The sequence below is a fragment of the Phalaenopsis equestris genome, unplaced genomic scaffold (assembly GCF_001263595.1).
Source record: "Phalaenopsis equestris unplaced genomic scaffold, ASM126359v1 Scaffold206619, whole genome shotgun sequence".
NCBI lineage: Eukaryota > Viridiplantae > Streptophyta > Magnoliopsida > Asparagales > Orchidaceae > Phalaenopsis > Phalaenopsis equestris.
In genome coordinates, this window is record NW_018226009.1 from 177,403 (window position 1) to 201,021 (window position 23,619).

Sequence of the window (23,619 nt, forward strand, 5' to 3'; positions counted from 1 at the left end):
TACATCTTCAGTATCTGTAATGAGATTTACTACAACTACCTAGGACGGATCTCTTATTCTTGGATCTAGTGATACAGAGTCGTCCATGACTTCTACATATTTTCCAAAGTGGACCTTCAAAACATATGTTCTTCCATTTCCCTGATAGGTTTTCTTTGCTTATTTGCTAATGTAATACAAGGGTACCTAATTTCCTTTTCTTCCTATTTTCTCTCCCCATAACCCTTTGGATCATATTGCTAATTGATGACTCAACAACCATATTTATTGCAAATTCACATGTCGTAGCAGGCCAATTAAATGTAAGAAATTTAGGTACATTCTCATAGATTGAGTAAAGACCATTCTCCACGCTTAAATTACTTTTTGTAAAAAATAAATTTGACACCATAAACTTAAGAAATTGATTATTGAAGGGAGTATCAGTCTCTTCTAGTGCAACCTTTAATAGGTAGCTTTTTATTTGTCTAGCATCCACGACACTCGAGGGTAGCTTATTCCATTTAGCTGGTGATCCTCTGTTGGGCATGCCTACGAGCAAGGCAACTTGGTCTGGATCAAATCTTAGACATTTTCCGCCAATGATGAAAACCATTCGATCAATATCCTATAATTTCGATATGTGCATAGTCACGATCTGAACTTGACGGTATGGAGGGAGTTCAAAAAATTATGTCCATGTTCATTGCTCTCAGGTTACTTCATGTTTCCATGGAAATTGTTGGTTGAACCTTATCAAGAACTTCCCTAACTAATGATTGACAACATCTACAATTGAAGGCCTTTGAGTTCAAAAACCTGCGTGAATGTGGGCATAATAGAAGCTTAATGGTTCCAATATTGACATAATTAAAGCTTAATGTAAATTAATACCTCATCGATAACCTAACACTGTTTAGGTTAATTTGAAAGTATATAGGGGTTATTTTTTGTCATCATTTAAGCTAATGTATCACACTACATTTATTTTATTGGTGGATAGAAGGCAACAAACAAAGTTACCTTGAAACACTCAGCTGGTCCATATCAATGGCATTCTCCTTCGACCGGTCTTCCTTCATAGTGTGTTCTATCTCTTCTAACACCGTCTTCATCAATTTGAAAGAGACAATCCAAATCTATAGTGGAAACTAAAGGATATGGATGAAAACCTTAGATCAACAGTGAAGTTGAAAGCTTTCACCCAATCCCTACTGTTTCATTCAAAAATGTTTTAACAATTGAGACATCACTGTTTACGTTGTACGCTAATTAAGCCAAATGAACTCCCACAAAAACCCCATAATACCCTTATAAAAACTCCTGCAGTACTCCCCGCAGAACCCCTCAAAGTATCCACAAATCAAACTCCTGCAAAACCCTCGTAGTACCCTGTAAGTACTAATATAATATTTCCAACCTACTCAGAATTTATCCTGCATCATTACTTCGATCGTACTCTAGATAAACTCCCCTAGTACTCCAAAAGTTTCCCTCATAGTATTCCCTCATTACACCCACAGTAGCCCTCATATTACCCCCACATTAAAATACTCATATCGAACCTTCGCAGTACCTTGAAAGTACTCTCGAAATATTTTTAGTAGTAATCAGAATTTATCTAACATTTATAAGATCGTACTCCATATAAACTCCCATTGTATTCCCGTTGTATCCCTCGTAGTACTCCTGCATTACACTCGAAGTATTCCCGATAAACTTTGACAATACTCTTGCAATAGCACCCGCATAAACTCTCGCAGTACTCCAAATAAACTCCTACATTATTCCTGTAGTAGCCCTAGCAGTACTCCCATAATAAACTCCTGTAAAACCATGAATGTACTCTCAAAATATTTCCCACAGTACTCAAAATTTATCCAACATTTGTAAAGATTGTACTCTATATATACTCCCCATGTACTCCCACAGTAGCCCTCACAGTACTCCCGCATTACTCCCGCAGTAGCCCTCGCACTCACGCAGTAGCCGTCGCAGTACCCACATAATAAACTCCCACAAAACCACTGTAGTACCCTGAAAGTATTCTCAAAATATTTTTTGCAATATTGAGAATTAATTCCGTAGTACTCTGACAGTATTCCTAATCAAATCTTGCAGTACACCCACAGTAGCCCCCGACAGTAGTCTCGATATTCTTGTAGTACTCGCACAGAAATGTGATTTATTTATGTGTTATTTCTGGGTTATTTTCATATTATTGTCGGGTTATGTCTATCTTATTTTAATTTACTTTGAAGTTTATTATTCCTCTTTTTTAATTTTTCATTGCTCTCCATATTACCTTGGAAATAACCTACTGTACGCCCCTTACTCTAGATTATTTATGAGTTATTTTCATCTTATTTCTGGGTTATTTTCCATCTTTCGAAGAGAATTACAAGTTTCAGAGTTATTTTTGAGTTATCTATATGTTATTCTAATATACTGCGATGGTTATTAAAGGAAAAGTATTATTTCTGTTCATGTTTAAAATAAATTCAATCAGTAAAACATTCATACTAACACATCATTGCAGATTAAAAAAAATTAGCATCAAATAACACAACTTCATATAGTATTACACAAATTTACATTCACATACATTAATTTATTGTTCAGTTAGTGTAAATCTACAAATCTCATATGTCAACTTTGCTCTAAATAGCGACATATCATCCTGACAATTTAACTTATCATTCCAATCCAACTTCTCGACCTGTACAATTGTTTTCATATATTTACATACAAATATATCACAGTCAACGTCATTACTCTGTGTAGGAACTCCTCTAGTTGTGGAAACTGGCCATTTTCTCGGGTCAGAGGGGAATACTTTTCTGGTTTCCTTCACTAGATGTTGAATCTGGAAATAACTATGTTAATCACAATCTATGATAGGATACACAATGAAAGAATTGCTTAAAAAATCCAAGAATTGAGGCTCGGTTTGCTTACAATGTCGCGACTTATAGGCGCATGAATTTTATTTGGTAACGAATCATAGAATCTCCATTTGCGGGTATTCAGATTCCTCACAAGTAGTGTCCAGTGTCCATTATAAATTATTTGAATCAAAATAAATTTGGCTTTGTCCACCGTATCAATGGTGAGATGTCCTACAAGCTCCCTCATTGGGTGGTCTTTTTATGCCTGTATAACAAAAGCAACATGACTATATAAGTTGCATCATGGTTTATATGAAATTATTGGAATCAAAATAAATATGGCTTTATCCACCGTATCAATGGTGAGATGTCCTACAAGCTCCCTCATTGGGTGGTCTTTTTATGCCTGTATAACAAAAGCAACATGACTATATAAGTTGCATCATGGTTTATATGAAATTATTGGAATCAAAATAAATATGGCTTTATCCACCGTATCAATGGTGAGATGTCCTACAAGCTCCCTCATTGGGTGGTCTTTTTATGCCTGTATAACAAAAGCAACATGACTATATAAGTTGCATCATGGTTTATATGAAATTATTGGAATCAAAATAAATATGGCTTTATCCACCGTATCAATGGTGAGATGTCCTACAAGCTCCCTCATTGGGTGGTCTCTGTACACCTGTATATTAAAAGCAGCATGACTATATAAGTTGTATCATGGTTTATATGAAATTATGGGAAGTTCAAAGTGTACCCAATGTATTGGAGATATGATACGCCCCTGGTGTGTGTTATTTTTCTGCGTGTTTTATGTCAATTTAAATCTTCGGTAACAGTGCCAAATACTTGACCCGTCCTAAACTTACGTAGTAATTTAGCTTCTATAAATATGGCCAAAATCTTGACCTAATTTATATTAAATATTTAATGTGCAAAATTAAAATTTTATATATAATATATAAAATAGTTCACACACTGGGGGTTTTACGCAAGTGCACGTATCACTTAAAGTAATATAGGGCTTTCTTTGAAAATCCCAACATCGATCCCACACAGAAGTGCAGTAAGAAATCCCTTAGGCTAATTCTAGTCTACTGCTATCAAATTTTTGTTTGGAAGATGAAAATTCTTATGATAAAAACATAAATCATAATATTCAGACTATAAAAATTAAAGTAAGAGAGACACGTTAAAATAGGTTTAATGAATGCTAACAGAAAATGTAACTAAAAGAACTAAGTTTATTAAATTAATTTCTAAACTTTAAAGTTAAATTTACTAAGACTAAACAAAGTTTTGTGATGAAGCGTTCAAATTTAAGAAAGCATCCTTTTCCTTTACAATGAGTAGATGATTAATGGAGTAATTAAAATCATTTAAAATTTATATAAAATTGTATGTGTCAAATAAGAGCAATCCTATTATTTACCCTCTGTCAGTTGCATAAAGAACATTGACTAATCCAGAGTTTGGTCTTTAATTTAGTGGTTAGATTGGGAGGATACAGACTCTCACTCCAGAGCCCCCACTTCTCCTCCTCATATTTTAGATTAGCAAAAGAATCCAAAACCTACAATTTAACTTTCAGTTTAGCCTCTGAAAGGCTAGATGTATTTTCACAGAGTTCCAACCAGTATTTATTGGCCACCACAACATGCGAGGCCTGGCCTCAGAAACAGCAGAGATTATCAAAACTGTGTGCTCATAAAACCACAGCTCCGCAAACACAAATTAATCAATATTATGATATGACGACACTAAAATGAACAAACTTTTTGCAAAGATGGATAATACATTAACCGTTAGGAAAAAAACAAATCCATTTAGGTAACCCAATGGTTGGCTCATCTTTTTTTTAATGGCACAAGCATTGACTTGCTCAATGAGGTATTCACATATAGTTGCAAGCCAATTAAATGAAGCAAGAAAATCCAAATTCTCAGCAAATGAATAAAGCCCTTCAGCCACACCAAAATTGCTCGAAGAGAAAAATAAATTTGACAAAAAAAACTTAATAAATAGTTCGTGGACTACACTAAGAAGACTCTCCGAGTGACACCTTAACTAGTTCACTCTTCGTCTTCCTGGCATCCATGCCAATGAGGGTTACTTTTTCCAGCTTGATGTTGGTCCTCTATTGGGCATGTCAATCAGTAAAGCAACTTGATCTGCATCAAAACTCAACTCCTTCCCACCCAATTTGAATAGCACACGATCAATATCCCAACAATTCAAAATGTTCATAATTAGGATATGATCATGAGGATATGAGGGGAGTTCAAAAAATTGATGCACATTCAATTTTGTCAGTCTTCTCTAAGTCTCTTCAGATACAGTGGGCCGAACCTTCCCTAGAACATCTCTAACTGTCAAATGACGACATCTACAATTTATACCCTTCTTGTTGATCAACCTACATAAGTAAGAAAATATTTATTAACACTAACAACATAAAAATTTTCTAAACACTGCTTCAGACAACCTTCCTCAATAATTGTTAAATAACCTTGAAATAACTGTAGATTATATCCCAGACCAAACAAAAAATAATGCAAAAATAAATCAATAATAAGCCTACAATAACCCAGTAAAAACTCAACCAATCAGCCTATAATAACCTAAGAATAACCTAAAAATATATACTATTGTAACCCTTTAATTAACCCAACACTAGCCGGAGAATAACTTCCACTAAACCCCTAAACAAAAACAAACAGAAAAACAACCCCACAATAATCCGAGAATAACCTAATAATAAACTCCTCAATAAACCCTAGCTAACCAAATATTATTCCGAGAATAACTCCCACAAAACCAAGCCCTAATGCGACATTAACTCATAAATAACCAAATAATAACCCAATAATGACCCACAAATAATCCAAGAATAATCCAGATTAACTCATACACAGAACAAAAAACCACGATTATATTAACTCATAAGTAACCCAAAATAACCCAAATATTAACCAATTATAGCTGCCAAAAATAACCTAAATATAACCAAACAATAACCTAGCAATGAGCCCACAAGCATAAACCATGAATAACCCAATTATGTACCAGAACAAAGAACTAAGAATAGTCTAGATTAACTCGTAAACAAAATAAAAAATCATGGCTAAATTAACTCATAAGTAACTCAAGAATAACCCAAAAAATAATCAATAATAACAGCCAAAAAATAACCTAAATATAACTAAAGACAACCTAACAATGAACCCCCAAGCATAAACCAAGAATAATCCAGATTAACTCATTAACAGAAGAAAAACCCACGACTACATTAACTCATAAGTAACCCAAGAATAACTTATGTATAACCCAACAATTAGCCAATAATAGTTGTCAAAAATAACCAAAATTTAACCAAAATATAAACTAGCAATGAACCCCCAAGCATAAACCATGACTAACCCGTGAAAAACATAACAATAAGCCAACAATTACCCAACTTTGAACATAAACTATTTGTCAAACTAGACTGAATTCAAAAAATTAATCAGAATAAAATGATCACATATACTATGACAACTTCTCTGCTTCATTCGCCTCTATATTCGACCTCTTCGCATCCTTCTTCTTCCTTTCTTTCTTCAACTTCCTTTTCAGTTGTTCCTGGTCACATTTGTTGGCCTCCTCCAACTCTGGTCTTATGAGCTCTTCCAACTACATATTCTTCGGATCATCGAACTCCATTTTGTCTGCCTCTTCTTCCAACTGCATATTCTTGGGGTACTCAACCTCCATTTTCTTAATCCTTCGACACTAACCTTCCAACCCTAGAACAACGTTGAAAGCCTAGCAAATTGACGATGTGAGCTCTTTAGATTGGTCTCGCGGAAGCCAAAAATGTTCTTGACAACCGTATTTCAAGAGGCGGAATACTCCAAAAGTCAGATTAGTCGAACTGGCGATGGGGATCTGTTTTTGGACTCCATACATGATATTAGGTTCGGACTCCGGATTGAAAATTTTCTCATCTAACGGGAAAGCTGGCGTACTAATCCTTTCTAGTATCTGTTGTAGCATAGAAGCCACTTGAGTTAGCCCACACGTTGCAGTTTCACTCTATCTAGGAAACCAACTTCGGAGGAGAGTCTCCACACCACAATGTAAGAGGGGGCGGAGCAAAACTCATATCAATTGACTCTTTCCTCTCCCGATGGGGAGCTATTTGTTCTCGAGTTTCAGCCTCAGGATCCTCCTCATCTCCTAAATCTGGTGCTAAATTAAAAAACATTGTTCGACATACTGTGACCCTTTCAACGGTATCCAAAAAATGGATTCCAAGCTGTTCCTATCCCTCAGATCCTTCGATCGGGAATGCTTCCCTCTCAAGACTTGAGACTTGGTGGCTGAGAGATTCAGATAAAACTCCTTGGCTTGCCCCTGAGGTTCTTACATCTGTTCAATGATAGCCAGTTAATAAATTTTACATTTGAAAAAAGGGAAGTCCCTTACCAATGTTGGATGTACCTTATAGCCTTTACAACCATAAAAAGGGTTTTAGCTCATCCTGTGGAGCATTCACCCTCAATTTTTTCTCGGACTTCCTAGCAGCTGCAATTTTCTTCCTCTCATCCTTCCTGGAGTTAGGCTTATCTCATAATTAGATAGTCATAATACCTAACTTCTTCAGGCACAATGTACTATTGACCACAGTCGCCTCCAAGTACTGATGTAAAGGTAACTCTCTGTATTTGACCATATCATCATTGATCTTTTTGAACGACAGGAGAGTCTTCATTTTCTTCACCTCCCTCGTGATCGGCCAAATCGAAATCTTCCAGTTCTCTTGGGAGCCAATTAGGAACTTAGACCGTTAGTCCTTAACTTTACTCTCAACCCCACAAGCCAAAGTTTGGAACAAGTGGTGAAGGCTGCATATCTATCCCTGTTGACTTTAAAGCTGAAGAAACAAGAAAAGAGATGGATCGACCATGGGATGTTCAACCTCTTGGGGAAAATTATGAATGTCATGAAAATGATAATAGAATTCGACATCTCGTGTGTGGATGACCATAGTGAGCGAAAATGGCGCGGAGTTTGTGACTGAGAGGTAAAAGACCAGATTATTCCTAAAGTTGCTCGTTGCTCTCTCAGAATTTATGGGCACCCAGAGAACTATGTAGGGCTCAAAGATAAACGACCTTTGAATGCCCTCAACTTGATTCGCGTACACTATTGATTCCTCCGATAAGAGGTTAGTGCCAAAAACTCAGAGGAGTATTTAGGAGCCATGACGATAAAAAGAATATAGAAGGAAAGAACAAAATATTGAGCAAAAAAAAAAAAAGAAATACTAGTGCATAGTTTTACAACTCTCCCAATCCTAATTTTAGGTACCTAAGGGAACCTAAAGCAGTGTTGTTGTACAAACATCATTCGCCACATGAAATAGGAGAAAGAGAGTCACATCAAACACAAATAACTCGATATAAAAATTTAATATTTTATTTTATAAGCAAAATATTTATATCCATCAATGAAATACTTGATGAAATTATCAGTCGTTGCCTCAGTCAGAGCATAACTAAGTTGAGAAAGCCACTTGAAAACAAATTCATTATCTAAGATCAAGAAAGTTTCCCGGACGGTCGATATCATTATCTAAAGGAGTGTGACTTCCTCTTGGAGGGCAGCTTCCTGAGTGCAGATAGCAACTACTTTTTCATTCAGCCTCTCCGTCAATTTAAGCGACTAATGCTTTTCATGAGGATAAGCAAGATTGGCCTTCTGGACCAAGGATGCCTCAATCTCGTGGAAACAAAGCTCCATTGAGTCGTACAATACTGACACATTCAGGGAGTAATGTTCGCATCACCAAAAGATGAACCAACCACAACAAGAAAAATGATACAGAACATAATATAGAGATAAATAAAAAGGGATTTGTATTAAACGTGCATATTCAGTACCCATTATTCAGTCTAAGTCTAAAGTTGTAAAGGAATAGCCACCCTCGCTGATTCTCTGCTCTGTCGAAGGAAGAAGATCATCAGTTCTGTACACATAAGTCAAATGAAGATCGGCAGTGGTCTCATGAATAGTTGGCCTTATTTCATTCCGCTGCACCAACCCAACCACATACTTCGACCTCGACCCTTTTATCGGCGGAAGTAGACTCCATGGGGGAGCTGCCCAGCCGACCAACCTTTCCTCTAGATGGTTTAATTCTGTCATTTGGTGCTCCTCCTTTTGCCAAACCCCCTCTTTTATTTGTGCCCTTTCATCGGGACAATCTAAGAGTAAATATGACGACCCTACGTGATCATCTAAGTCAGAGGGTCTTGCCCTCTTCATAAGCAGCTTTTTATGCCTCTCAACCTCGGAACAAAGTGGAACACTCCATTTCAAGGCCTGGAAAAAAGCCTTCTGCTTAACATTTTCACCAGATTTGACCAATTTGGATGGATATCACTCGCCATAACAAGAAATGAAGAGCGAATGACGTTCACTGAAAGAAATCAAAAGCTAAGGTACGTTTTTCTCTTTCCCCTCCTCCCTATTTACAAAACATGAATTTAAAGATAACTCAATTATTACGTAATTAATAATCATGAATACAGTTAACATTTTGAAAATTGAGATTCTTTTGTTCATACCGCATTTGTCGCTATCCAGGAGCAAAAAAATTGTGGAGCTTAATATGTACATAAAAAATATCTGCTTGAATCTCAAAGAGACCCTGTGGTCAAGAGATAAGATGACATGGTAGAGCAGGACCAACCAGAAGTTACCAAAGAACCCATTCTTATTCGCACAGTTCATGCTAATCGAGCGACATTCAACACATACCCGACTTTGCACAGAACTCATCAGACATACCAAGTAGATAAAAGGCTCGTTCGGGCTATTCTACCAATCCACAAATAATGTCTTCCGAGGTCAAGCACTCGACTGGATACCTTATTAGGCTTCTGATCTTATTAACACCTATCACCCAAAATATCATTTGTTGTCCCTACTTTACTAAGGGTATATAGTGTAATTTAGTCAAACCCTTATCTATAAATAGGGGGCTCATCTCATTTTTATTCTATCTGCTCTTCTCTCATCTTTTACACTCAATTTCTTAGGTTTGCCTTCACGACAGTATCAGATTTTATTATACATAGACTATTACCGATTATAAGAACTAAATATTGCTAAAGTAATTTTTTTCTTTTCTCGAATCTAAGAAAAAAAATGTGATACAAAAAAGTCATAAAAAACTTTCTACTATCATCTATGTACAAAATATAATTCACCAAATGAAGTCTCTTTATTAAATGTAAGATAAAAAATATAAGGCCTATAATAATCACAGTAAAATATTATTTTATAGTGTGCTAAGAAATTATTAAATCTATTCTAAATATCTACTATACATGTAAAAAAATATTGAATTTATTTTAACATTTTGTGTCATGAAAATAATGAATCTTTTTCTTTAATTATTATTTAATTAATATTGCTATTCAATATCCACGTCATTAATATAAAGACTTTCATATATACCACCCAATTTCTCTGTTTTTACATATCTAACACCTAATTTTTACATACTTTATGTAATCTCACTTATTAAAAATTAAAATGTAACAAAAGTAAACTTTGGGTGTAAAATATGTAAATACCTAGTTAATTTGATTATTTATATGTATGGAAATGCACCTAATTAATTTGATTATTTATATGATATCAGCTAGGCAATTGTTAGAATAATCAATAATATTTGTATTTTTTATGCCTTCCAGATAGCTTTGTTAAGTTTCGGTCAGATCAGATAATACATAAATATCATTAAAATAACTAAATTGAATATTCATTTTGCCATTTTGTTATTAAAAAAAAGCTTAATTAACACGGTGACACGATAGAACATAGCACATATGGCAAATCAAATAGCTCAAATACTTATTTTTAAATTATTTTATTAACTAGGAATGCTCAAAATTAGGGCTGTCAAAACAGCTCGTTATTCGCGAACAACTCGTGTTCGACTCGTTAAGAAGCTCGTGTTCGGCTCGTTAATTTCATTCGATAAATTAAGGAGCCGAACACGAACTAAGATGTGTTCGTTCGTGTTCGGCTCATTTTGGCTCGAAATACTACTCCTCAAGTTTATATATATATATATATATATAAACTTGAGGAGTAGTATTTCGAGCCAAAATGAGCCGAACACGAACGAACACATCTTAGTTCGTGTTCGGCTCGTTAACTTATTGAACGAAATTAAAGAGCCGAACACGAGTTTCTTAACGAACCGAACACGAGCTGTTCGCGAACAACAAGCCATTTTGACAGCCCTATTTGTTCGTGAACAACTCGTGTTCGGCTCGTTAAGCAAAAGAGCGGAACACAAACACACTTTTTGAGCTCGAAATATAAACGAGCCAAACACGAGCTCGTTTACACCCCTACTCAAAATATCTTTGGATTTTTTTATCATAGCTATTTTTTTATTTTATTTTAAAAAGTTGAGATTTATATGATACCTTTAATGTAAAATATTACTATTCTGTACGTGGTATTGAACTTAAAAACTCTAATTTTTTTATTCGAGGTGTACTGAATTGAAATAAAAGACATTACGGTGCATTGAACATAGACATGCTAATTTTAAGGAAGTTGTCTACTCTCAACTCGCCATAAGCAATGACGCGAGATAGAATCTTCTTATAGTATAAATAAGAGAGCAGTATGGAAGAGAGAAGAACAGAGGGTACGAATTCTTTGTTCTCTGGTTTTGGGAGGGAATGGCTCAATCGCCTCTCCTCACTCCCTACAAAATGGGACCTTTCGATCTTTCCCATAGGTCAGTGTAGATCTTATCCCTCGTGGTGTTGATGTTTGTCTCACTTTACTCCTCGTGGTTGTTTAACTTCTCGTAGTTTAATTCTATGATTTTTTTTTAAATTTATCCATTTGTGGGGTTTTAGGTTTCATGCTCAGTAGGCAAATGCACAGAGTAAACCCTAGCTATTATGTTTTACAATTTACCCAACATCTAGGCCTTTTAACATGGAATCAGGGAGGGCTGCAGCAATTCCATCCTCTCGATCCAAACTATTTCCTATACGGCAATAATATTTACGAGTATTTTTTTTTTTAAATCGGAGTAATCAATGTGCAAGCATGGTGATTTTTTTGCTCCAATAAGTTTCAGAGTCAGTGCTTTGTTCTGATGACATTTTGATTCCTTGAATCTTTTCAGAGTAGCGCTGGCACCACTGACGAGGCAGAGGTCCTTTGGCAATGTCCCTCAACCCCATGCGATCTTATATTACTCTCAGAGAGCCTCCCAAGGCGGTCTTCTAATAGCTGAAGCCACCGGAATTTCAGATACCGCCCAGGGGTAAATTTCTCAAAACCCTAACCTGTTTAAATTTTGGCAAACACGTTGCTTTTGATGGTTTAAAATCTTTCTCCCATGTTGTTAGCAAATCTTATGCTATTACTGATAGTTTTTTTGCAACTTGATTGCAAATTTGAATTACTACTACCTGTTAAATTATGGACTTGAAGCCTCTGAAATAAAATTTAACTTGTTGAATCATGACATGCTCTGCTGAAATTTGCTAGAAACAAAAACAATCTTAATGTTTTGAATGGCCTGGAAAATTAATTCAGAAAGGAAAAGAAGGCACCATTCAACTTACTTGAACACCATCAAATTGACTCCAAGCTCTGTTCAATTTTGATCTCCGGACTTGCTGCCTATTTGCATTTGTGAATATGGTGGTAATAGATATTATTTTACATTTCAAAACCTTTGGCAAATTGCATTGCAAAACATATAATGGAAAAATAAGGATTGCACTTGACCAAAACATAAATTAATAGAGAGAATGTTTTCTATTTTCAAATATAGCTCCTTAGGCTCATTAATATTATGCTGATGATACCATATACGAATTCTATCATTGCATTATAAATTCTATCTTAATCAATGACAGCAGGATTCTTAGTTAAATTTTTTATCTAATTGATTCATGTAGTGCCAAACATGACCTGCCATTAATTCTAATATTAGGCACGGATTTCATTTTTTTTTTTTTTCATCTCATCACATGTAATGTTTGTTACCGTCTCTAGTTTATTTTTTATTTTGTTCTTTCCCTTTGTGGTAATAGGTATGCATCCACACCTGGAATATGGTCCAAAGAGCAGGTGGAAGCATGGAAACCCATCGTAGATGCAGTTCACGAAAAGGGTGGTATCTTCTTTTGTCAAATTTGGCATGTCGGGAGGGTTTCAAATTATGGTATCTTTTATCTACTAACATTGAATTTTTATTTTTTTAAGATATATTATTTTACATAATTATTTTTTTGTTGGTAGTTTCATTATATTGGATTTTTTTTCTTTAAAAGTGTGAAACTTGTAGCTCTTTTTCAGTACGAGTAAAGCGCCAAAATAGTTCCTTGACTATTTACATTGGGTCATTTTAGCCCCAAATTTTATAAAATGCTAGTTAGTTCTGAAACTGTTTTAATATAGGCCAAAATAGTTCTCATTGGAAATTATTTAAAATCATATTAAAGGAGTCTGGGTACTAAAATGATATCTTTATAAACTCTATGACTATAATGAACCCTCTGCAATGAGTCATGAGACTAGTTTAACTTTTTTCTCTTTTTAGTACTCTTTAGAAAAAAATAGCCAACTTATCCCAATCAAATTTTAATCAAAAGACTTTTCGAAGTTGTTGGATGTGTTTTGAGATAAGTGTTTTACTTGAGAAATCAATTAAAAATCATTTTGCACTCATCTCAAAGTATATCTGAGATCCAATAATTTTGACGCTCATCTTGGCAAAAAAATTGATCAGGATATTCTGAGCCAATTTTGTTTCTTTCTTCCAGCTTGTGCCTTTGATTTTAATGTGTGATTTAAAGAATAAGTAATATGGTGATAACAAAGTATTAGATAATCAACTAATTGACTTCATCTGCTAAGCGACAAGTCTTAGATATTCAACTCATTGACTTCACATTTTCCCTTAGCTCAGTTTTATCATCAGCAAAATTTCTTCTTTTTTTCTCGGTGCATGTTACATATTTAATTTTATTCTTAGCAAATCAAAAAGGTTGTTAAATGAAGGTTTAATATGTAGAGCACCTTTTCCAAATTGAAGGCATTAACAATTTCTCTGATAAAATCCTGATCGACATGAGTTATTTTACCACAGATTTTCAGCCTAATGGGCAGTCTCCAATCTCATCTACTGATAAACCACTAAAGCCTGTAGTCCGAGCCAATGGTATTGATGTTTCAACTTTCTCTCCTCCTCGGCGCTTGTCAACAGAAGAAATCGCAGGTGTTGTCAATGATTTCAGGAAAGCAGCAAGGAATGCCATTGAAGCTGGTTAGTGTTATCCAGCCTTTTGTCTCTAATACTCAATTTGTTCTTTTGATTTGCCACTTCCTTGGCACATTCTTTGATAGACTACTTTGATAAAAGGCTGATGGAGCATTTATCTCATATAGTAATGTGGTTATCATATAGTTCTCACAATTTTAGACCGTGGATTAGATGGAAAATGTGTATCTGATTACTCTTTTCTGCTCATTGCCCCTATTCCCTTGGTTCAAAGCTGAACCTGTTAATTTCATTTTTAAAAAATCTGACATTCTAATTTGTATTTTTATAGAATTTTTAAAGTTTTAACTCTTGGTATTCGAGAGGAAGTATTATTTTGTGCCAATTTTTGGTTGGATACAATGATTTGCAATGAAGTTTAGAATTTCAAACACATCTTTTGTAATATATTGTTTCTATCAAGGACATAATATGACACAAACATTCAAGAACAGGCCACTGCAGGTATGATTATTTAGAAGCATGAAGCGGTGCATCGGTACTAGAAACTTCTTCAAGGGAAGGTGGAAGTAGTATAGAGAGCGTGAGTTATGAAATACAGTTAAGAAAGTTGGTGGAGGGGAAAATAATGAAGAGGGACACTATTTTTACACTTGAAAAGTTCTTGATGACCAGTTGTTAAGCACAAATCTTACAATTTGATTACCACTCAAACAAAATCAATGTCCTTATTCTTCATTTTGTTTTCAAGCATGAGACTTAATCATGGGCAGTTTGGTCAAGGAAATGTTGTAAAACATGTATATGGTATGCTGTATTACTAAAAGAAAATAATTTTATCATCAATTATCATTAAATAAATCAATTTAATGCGTGGTTAAACTGTATAGACATGTTACTTTTCTGAAGCGTGCATGATAACATGACAAGAGTAGATTCAGTTTCGACAATGCAGATACCATTAAAAATATTTTACATCAATCCTCTTACCTGACCATTGATCACCATTTTTGGTGTACTTCACCATGCAGATGACTATTGTTTTCTGTTGAAATAGAATCAATTAGCTTCTATTTCACATTTTACATTGCTTGAATTTCCCTTTCTGAAGCCCAATGGCATCTTTAAATTCCATTTTCAACTTTGCTTGCAAAGCAAACTTACCGCACTCATCGAACTTTTTCGATTGCTCAGGCTTTGATGGAGTTGAGATCCACGGAGCTCATGGATATTTAATCGACCAATTTCTAAAGGATCAAGTCAATGATCGAATTGATAAGTATGGTGGCAGCCTCGAGAATCGCTGCCGCTTCGCGCTGGAGGTAGTTGAAGCTGTTGTCAATGAGATCGGTGCCAACAAGGTCGGCATAAGGCTGTCTCCATTCGCCGCCTACTCCGAAGCTGGGGATTCAAACCCAGAAGCACTCGGCCTCTACATGGCCAACTCACTTAACAAATATAGGATTCTCTACTGTCATATGGTGGAGCCTAGGATGATTACAGTGGGCGAGAAGATAGAGACTCCCCATTCTCTCTTCCCATTGAGGAGAGCATTTAAGGGAACATTTATAGTTGCAGGAGGATATGACAGGGAAGATGGGAATAAGGCCATTGCTAGTAATTATGCAGATCTGGTTGCATACGGTCGGGTGTTCTTGGCTAATCCTGATCTTCCTCGAAGGTTCGAGCTCGATGCTCCTCTTAACAAGTATGATAGGACCACCTTTTACATTCCTGATCCTGTTATTGGTTATACAGACTATCCATTTCTTGATTCTAAACCTTAAAGATCATTCTTCTGTTAAAAATATTACTATATCGGTTGTAAAGATAAGTTACAACGCAATAACTCTTGTTGCATTATACCTTATGTTAGTTACTTCCTTTTCCTTATTATAAGGGTATAATCCCTATGTACTTTGAATCTAGCATTTATTAAGAAAATGCGCCTTTATTTGTTGTTCTTTTTATGGTACGCACATCTATTATTTAATAGAAATATTTTGTTGTTGGCTATTGCCTTGGAGCACTTTTGAATTTTGTTTTTTATTTTTTATTTTTATTTTTTTGCCTGTATTTTAATTTGGCACAGAATTTGTTTGTTATATTATAACATATTTATTTGTTTTTAAAAATATTCAAAATAATTTTTTAATATTTTGAGTATTTTTTTTAAAGAGGCTAATTTATTTTTGAAAATAAAGTATAAAAACACGCAAAAAATGTACAAAATATACATATTTTTAAAATAAAAAAAAATTTGATTTTGAACAAGCTCTTAAGTTTTGAATTATAAAATAAGTTTGTGCATTTTTAGTATCTAACCCAACTTCGGTGATTCATCCTCTTTAACAACTGGTATGATTGGTCATGCAATTGATGATTCATTATAAATTATTTTGCGAGTTTCGTGACGATCAACCATGGTTCAAAGGTGAGCACTCTCATGGTATCTCCATATGGTTGAGTGGACATTTGATGCATAATATGATAAACGGGGGAGGTATCCTTCTATAATACTCTTTGATGCCAACCATCAAAGGAAGGTAAAATGCCTTCTATGAAAAAATGCTTTATTATTGTCATTGCAGTGATAACACATTTAAATATTCACAGCTATAAGATTAAAAATGAGAAAGCTTTTCTCCAGATAAGATTGATTTTTCAAATGGACTCTGTAATTCTCGAATATGTCTCTAAAATCCTTGATTCAAATGTTATCATTCTCTTCCTGAGATAATTATATACAGACCATCTGAAACATTAATATTTATAACTTAAGCATGCCGGTGATTTTTTTTGAACATATCAAATCTTTGAGAATTTGATAAAAAGAAAAGATATAGGTTTGGATTTTATCATAAAATTTGATATTGGAATGAGAAGTTAAAAAATGAATGAAAGAGGGTGCTTATTTTCTAAATAATAATGTTTCAGGTGCTCTGTATTTGGCAATGCTTATTGATGAATTAAACAACAATGAAGTTTTGCATATAATTAAAAAAAGTTTTAAATACCGTAAGAATTTTGAAGTGAATTGAAGTTTTTATCTAGCTTATCATTAAAACTCAAGAAAATTTACTTACATGTCACAATTTTTATGTTTTTAAATATCTAACATTTTATTTTAGGGAGATTTACATACATGTCTCCAAACTTTCTAATTTATGTATCTAGCACTCTAAACCTTAAATTCACTATATCAAACCTAAAACTTGAAAATGACTCGAAAAGATACACTCCTCTGTTCTCTCCGACGCAAACCACTGTCTCGCCCGCTATTCATTTCTTTTGTGTGCGAGAGTACTGGATTTCCGAGGGCTTACTGTCGCGTCTCTTCTCTTGTTGGTAGCTCCATTTCACGAGATAGTAAAATTAAAAAGGCGAGAACTAAATTCAGAAGATGATGGCATCGTTGTGCAAAACATGTTGCTAATCGTAGGAATTGCAGCAGCACTTTCAGCATTTTGTTATGCGAAGCTTGAAAGTCTATCATTATGACCCAATTTTTGTCTTTTGATGCGGCAGCATGTTCTCTTTTGTTGCAATTCTACATCATATCTGCAAAGCATTTGATGTTGCAAAGATTGTTTCTACCACTAATTGGGTTAGTTCAAACAAATCTCTTCAAATCTTTTCATCATCTTCCATTCCCTAAATATATTACCTCTCTGCATAAATTATGCTTTCAATTTTCTCCGATTGCTTTTTCTCACTATTATTAATTGCATCAGTCTAGTTCATGAATTCTCCAGTTTCATAAATATAGTGGTATAGCAGCATGATTTTTTTATCGTTTTAATTCCATTTTCCTTAACATACATATCACTTATTTCTTATGTATTTACATCTGTAACACGTAAACTTCATTTTTAACATACATGCCTCCTCACTTATGCTTAAGAGGGTGTATTTCCCCCTTTTGTGGGCTATATAAGCCGATGAGCCACTACTCATTTGGGTTGTTAGAGATTCACTCTCTGTCCATTGACTTAGCAAGAGATTTGAAGCACATGGGTGCTCCCATACATAATAGTTTTCCTTTGTTGACCTATCTCCCCAGGTTATTGATAATATAAGTGAAACCTCTTTTATCGAGAGTATTCATGAGTATTCCCCGAGATGTAATTAACTAAGTGGGATACATCCCCTTGAGTATATTCTTGAACCCATGACAGGTACATACACTTGACTCTTTGGTTATCGGTGGATATTGGTCCAAGGTGCCTCCGCTAGATCTTGTTTGGGCTGATATACTTGACATATCCTTGTGAGTTTTATCACACAGTGGCTCTCCACTTTTTTCTTTTCTCTTGTTTTTCGTATTTATCTTATGTCCGTCTTTTTTTATTCCTCTCTTCTGATCATTCATATTATTCATAAGATAGATTTATCTAAGAAAGGTAAGTATAAGATGATCAACAAGATGGCGCTTCCTTTAAAATTAAAACAAGAGAAAAAGAACAAAAATAGTGAATACAGTAGAGTGACTATACATTGTTATCATGCACAATCATTGCATTACATTGTATGTCTTGTTATGATGTGAGTTTTGCATGATGCATTTTGCGCGTGTCATTTTTTAATTGACCGACAATCATGACCTGGTCGATGTACCGCTTGAAGTCAATCCGCCTCTCTGGCCAGATAGAGATGGCACATCAGCTCGACCGACACCCTGGCATCGTCATGCTTCCACATTGGCTCGGCTGGCCGCCTCAGCATAGTCAGCCTTCCATTGTAGCCCGATTGATCACCATCAATCCAGTTAAATGGTCATTACTTACATTTGGATGTCACAACATTGAAATTTCTTGTATACTTTTGTTGAATTGCTTGCATCAACACATCCACATCTGGCACATTCATTGTGCATCTCGTGAGCTTTCGTCGCTACATTTTTATAGCTAATAGTCATGCTTCAATTGAGCATGATACTTAGCATCTCTGCCCATGACATCTTCATGCCATGTGCACATCACCTTGTCTTGTGCATGCTCCTACACTTGCTTGACATTTTTGCATGATCATTTGTTACATACTTGAGTTACATTTTGGTGTTTGTTCACGCACTCACTTCACTTGTGTGTGATTTCTTCTTGTCGGAATCAACACATCCCTTGAGTAACTACCTCCTCGGCATACCCATTCCTTGGGTTCTTGCCTCCTCAACATACCCATTCCTTTGGGTCACTGCCTCCTCAACATATCCATTCTTTTAGGTCACTGCCTCCTCGACATACTTATTTCTTTGGGTCACTGCCTTCTCGGCATATCACTCTCTTGGGTGCTTCCTCAGCATACCCTTCTCTTTTATCATTACCTCATCGGCATACCCATTCCTTGGATCACTGCCTCTCTGACATATCTGTTCCTTTGGGTCACTACCTCCTCGACATACCCATTCCCTTGGGTCACTGCCTCCTCGGTATACCCATTCCATAAGCCACCGCCTCTTTGGCATATCCATTCCTTTAGGTCATTTCCTCCTCTGCATACCCATCCCTTAGGTTATTGCCTCCTCAACATACCCATTCCTTTGGGTCATTGTCTCATCGACATACCTATTTCTTAATTCACTGCCTCCTCAGAATACCCATTCCTTTGGTTCACTTCCTTCTAAGTGTACCCGTTCCCTTGATCAAATGCCTCCATGGTACACTCACCCCTTTGAGCCATTACCTCCACGGTATGCTCACACTTTTGATTCAATGCCTTTTGCGATATACTCACCCCCTTGAGCCAATGCCTCCACGGTAGACCCACACTTTTAAGTCAATGCCTCTATGGTATGCTCACACTTTCGAGTCAATGGCCTCACGGTACACTCATCACAACTTTGGTGTATGTTTGCTTGCATTTTGCATTTGCATATGTGCTTGATAGTGATCCAGGCTCGATAGGTGACGTGTAGTTAAGAATGCTATTATTTCTTTATGATTTGCACATTTTTATGGATGAGATTGCACTTTAAAGAAAGTATTTTTATATTTTTCTTGTAGGTACAAAAGGTAGTGGAAGTGAGGAAATGTGGAGCGACTTGAGTAAATGAGCTTAATTGAGGATTGATGCCTAGGCACCAAACCCCTAGGCGCCTACCCACCGATCCCTCACTTGGACAACCCGAGAGGTTGGAGCCTAGGTGCCAACCACTGGTCACCTAGGCACCACGATACTGACACCTAGGCTTCAGACCCATGGACGCTTGGGCACCCATGCCTTCTTTAGCAAACTGAGAGAATGGAGCCTAGGCGCTAGTCCCTGGGCACTAGCAACTGCATGGAGTGGTTTTGGTAGTTTGTGAAGCCTGTCATGGGAAGTTGCTAGGAGGACATGGAGTGGTTTCTTAGGCTGAGAATAGAGTTTATAAATATGCATGTATCAGAGACTTGAGAGGATTGATGAAGGAGGACTGTTAGGGTTGTGTGGAGAGATTTTGACTTGTTGTATAATCTTTTTCTTCTTCTTCTAGTTTAGAGGAGAGGGAGAGCCTTCAGGAGTAGTAGCTCAGATTTAGTAGGAGTCTTGGATAAGCATCTTTAGGTCATTATAAAGGAGAGTGAGATTAGTTTTGTTTGTCTTTATTATTTTATTTTATTTGTAAACATTTAGATAATGGATTTTTCTGGTTTCAATAAATCTGTGTGGTGTTTTCTCATGCTTCTTGAGTAGATTTCTTTACCTTACATTGTGATGATTAAGTAGGATATATAGAACATGGAAAGTGCTTTTAAATTACTTTTAATTATTGAATGTGATATTTAACTTTCAGATCTTCATTTACTTTTCAATATGATCGAGTGAAATGTTAAAATGTGTTGTGCATGACAATAACACAGAAGAGCTATGGTAGAATCAACTAGGTTAGTCACATTGAACTATGGGGTATAGGTTGATATGCTTTTTAAGGAGATGCAAATTTTAGGGAAATATGTTTTGAATACTTAATTACAGAATTTATGGAATTAAATTTATTTTAACCAACCTTATTTATGCACATGGAAGAAGGTAAAAAAATATTGTTGCTCTTATTTGTCACTAGCTTTTTATCTAATTTGCACTTTATATTTTTTATACTCCATTTATATCATTACAAGGGAGGATATTTCTAAAGCCTCATATTCATCAATTCAAACAACGTAAGTAGGATTTCTGTCGGATTTACACTTTATAATTGCTTTGATACTTTAGGATTACTTTTTAGCACTCTAACACAACTAAATTTCAGGTTAGGAATAAAATCATTAAGCTGGAACTTTTCATATTCTGGAATCACCTTGTTCTCTATGGGATCAACATTCTGGACTCTAAAATTCAATATTACTGATATGACACGTGCACTTTCGTGAGCCCCAATATATAGTAGCACCTAAAAGCGGTATCAATTTTTTGACGCCATTGTCGAGGAGCAACGATAATTTAATTTAGGAGAATTTCAGTTGAACTTAATGGTCTTAGACTTGGAAAACTTGTAGTGTTAATTCTTGTGTTTAATTTTTTTTTTTTGGAAAAATAACAAGAAAATAAAATATTATTTTTGTTTGACTGAGTATGAACATTTAGGGATTTCTAGTTTGTATGCGTAGTTCAAGACATATGAGACTTGCACCATATGATTTTGGGCTAAAGAGAAGTATTAGTATAATCAGAACATAAAAGAGACTTGAACAACTCATAGGAGAGATGACAACCAACCCATAAAACGACCTAAAAATTTAGGAACCAACACATGAACTTCTAAATGCACGTAGACCCTTAAAAGACTATGTTAACCCTATGACAGATGAAATTCACTTAAGCATTCAAACCCCTGTCGTAGAAACTAACACATTTGAACTGAAACATGTTATCATCCAAATGGTGTAGAACAATTAGTTTAGGGGAATCCCATTAGAGGGTCCAAACTTATACTTAGCAAGTTTCTTAGAACTCTACGAAGCATTTCACTATAAAATTATTTGTAACGATGTTGTTAAGATTAGGCTTTTTCTTTTCTTCTTAAGGGATAAATCTAAAATGTGGTTATATTTATTAACACCTGGATCAATAACGAAGTGGAGTGACTTGGCCCAAAAATTCATATTTAAGTATTTTTCACCTTTAGAATGGGTCAATTTAGGAATGATATCATTTTATTTTGCCATTATGAAGGTGAGTCGATTTATGAAGCTTGGAAAAGATTCAAGAAACTTTTACGGAAGTTCCCCTATCATGCACTACTCAATTTCTTAATAACTCAAACTTTTTACAATTGTTTATTAGGATCTCTTAGGTCTATTATAGATGTTGCTGCTAGCTACCAACAACTTTCAATGGCCTTCTGAAAGAGTGAACCTGAAATGTAGCAAGTGTACATGAAATGAATGTGCTCAATTTTAACTTCTTTGATAGCTATCATATCTAGGATACTAGATTAATTTGGGATGAACTAACCTCAAGGATGCCAAGTCATTGAGGAAAATTTATCCGGACAAGTGGTTGATGTTAGCACTTCATCATTTGAGACTCTAAAATATGACTAACAACAGGATGAGCGGTCTCTATTCTAACTATTACATTCATAGTTGGAAGAATCACCCTAACTTTAGTTGGAACAACAATCAAGGTGTAGGAAACTAGCAATGGGAGAGTAATCAACCTAACTCTTTTGGGAATTAGAATAATTAGGGTATTTCTAACCTGAGACCTTTATCCTCCCCGCTTTAACACAAACCAACAATTCAAGGAAAAGAAGTTTTCTTTGGAGGAAGTTGTATTACAAATGGGGAATCAGTTACAAAGACAAGGATCGGTCGTTAGGAACATAAAAAACCAATTGGGATAGATTGTGAACTTATTTAGCAGTTGACCCAAGAAACTCTTCCTAGCAACACTAAGGTTAACCCTAAGGAAGAGAATAGTGAGCACGTCAAAGCAGTCAAGCTAAGGAGTGGAAGAGAGTTGGAGGAAGTGGTTCAAAAAGATTCTGAGATGCAGAAAGAGAACATGGAACATGGAAGACCTGTGGAAGTCTTTTCTAAAGATATAGAAAAACTAGTCTCACCCACTAAGAGTAACATAGAAAGACCACCACCATTTTTTCCTTAAAAACTCTAGAAACAAAAGTTGGATAAAGAATTTTCACAGTTCATGAAAGTTTTCAAGAAGCTGATGATCAACATTCCATTTGCTAAGGTTTTAGAATAGATGCCAAACTATGTGAAGTTCATGAAGGAGATCCTTAAAAGGAAAAACTATGTTTGGAGAGATTGTGACCCTCAGCGAGGAGTGCAGTGCTATCATTCAGAAGAAGCTTCCTCATAAACTTAAGGATCCTAAGAGCTTTACTGTTCTATGTGCAATTGAAGAGAAGTTCTATGGAAGGATTTATGTGATTTGGGTGTCAGTATTAACCTTATGCCATTGTACATTTTTAAGAGGTTAGGATTA

General features: G+C 35.4%; 1 protein-coding gene across 1 annotated transcript; it reads left to right on the forward strand.

Annotated features, from left to right (window-relative positions):
• The first annotated feature begins 11,506 nt into the window (after positions 1-11,506).
• On the forward strand, positions 11,507-16,150 carry LOC110036445 (putative 12-oxophytodienoate reductase 11). The gene is made up of 5 exons (XM_020740894.1): positions 11,507-11,682; positions 12,082-12,222; positions 13,001-13,131; positions 14,059-14,235; positions 15,385-16,150. The coding sequence occupies exons 1-5, from the start codon at positions 11,624-11,626 to the stop codon at positions 15,975-15,977; spliced, it is 1,101 nt and encodes a 366-aa protein (XP_020596553.1). The 5' UTR covers positions 11,507-11,623; the 3' UTR covers positions 15,978-16,150.
• Positions 16,151-23,619: the final 7,469 nt, after the last annotated feature.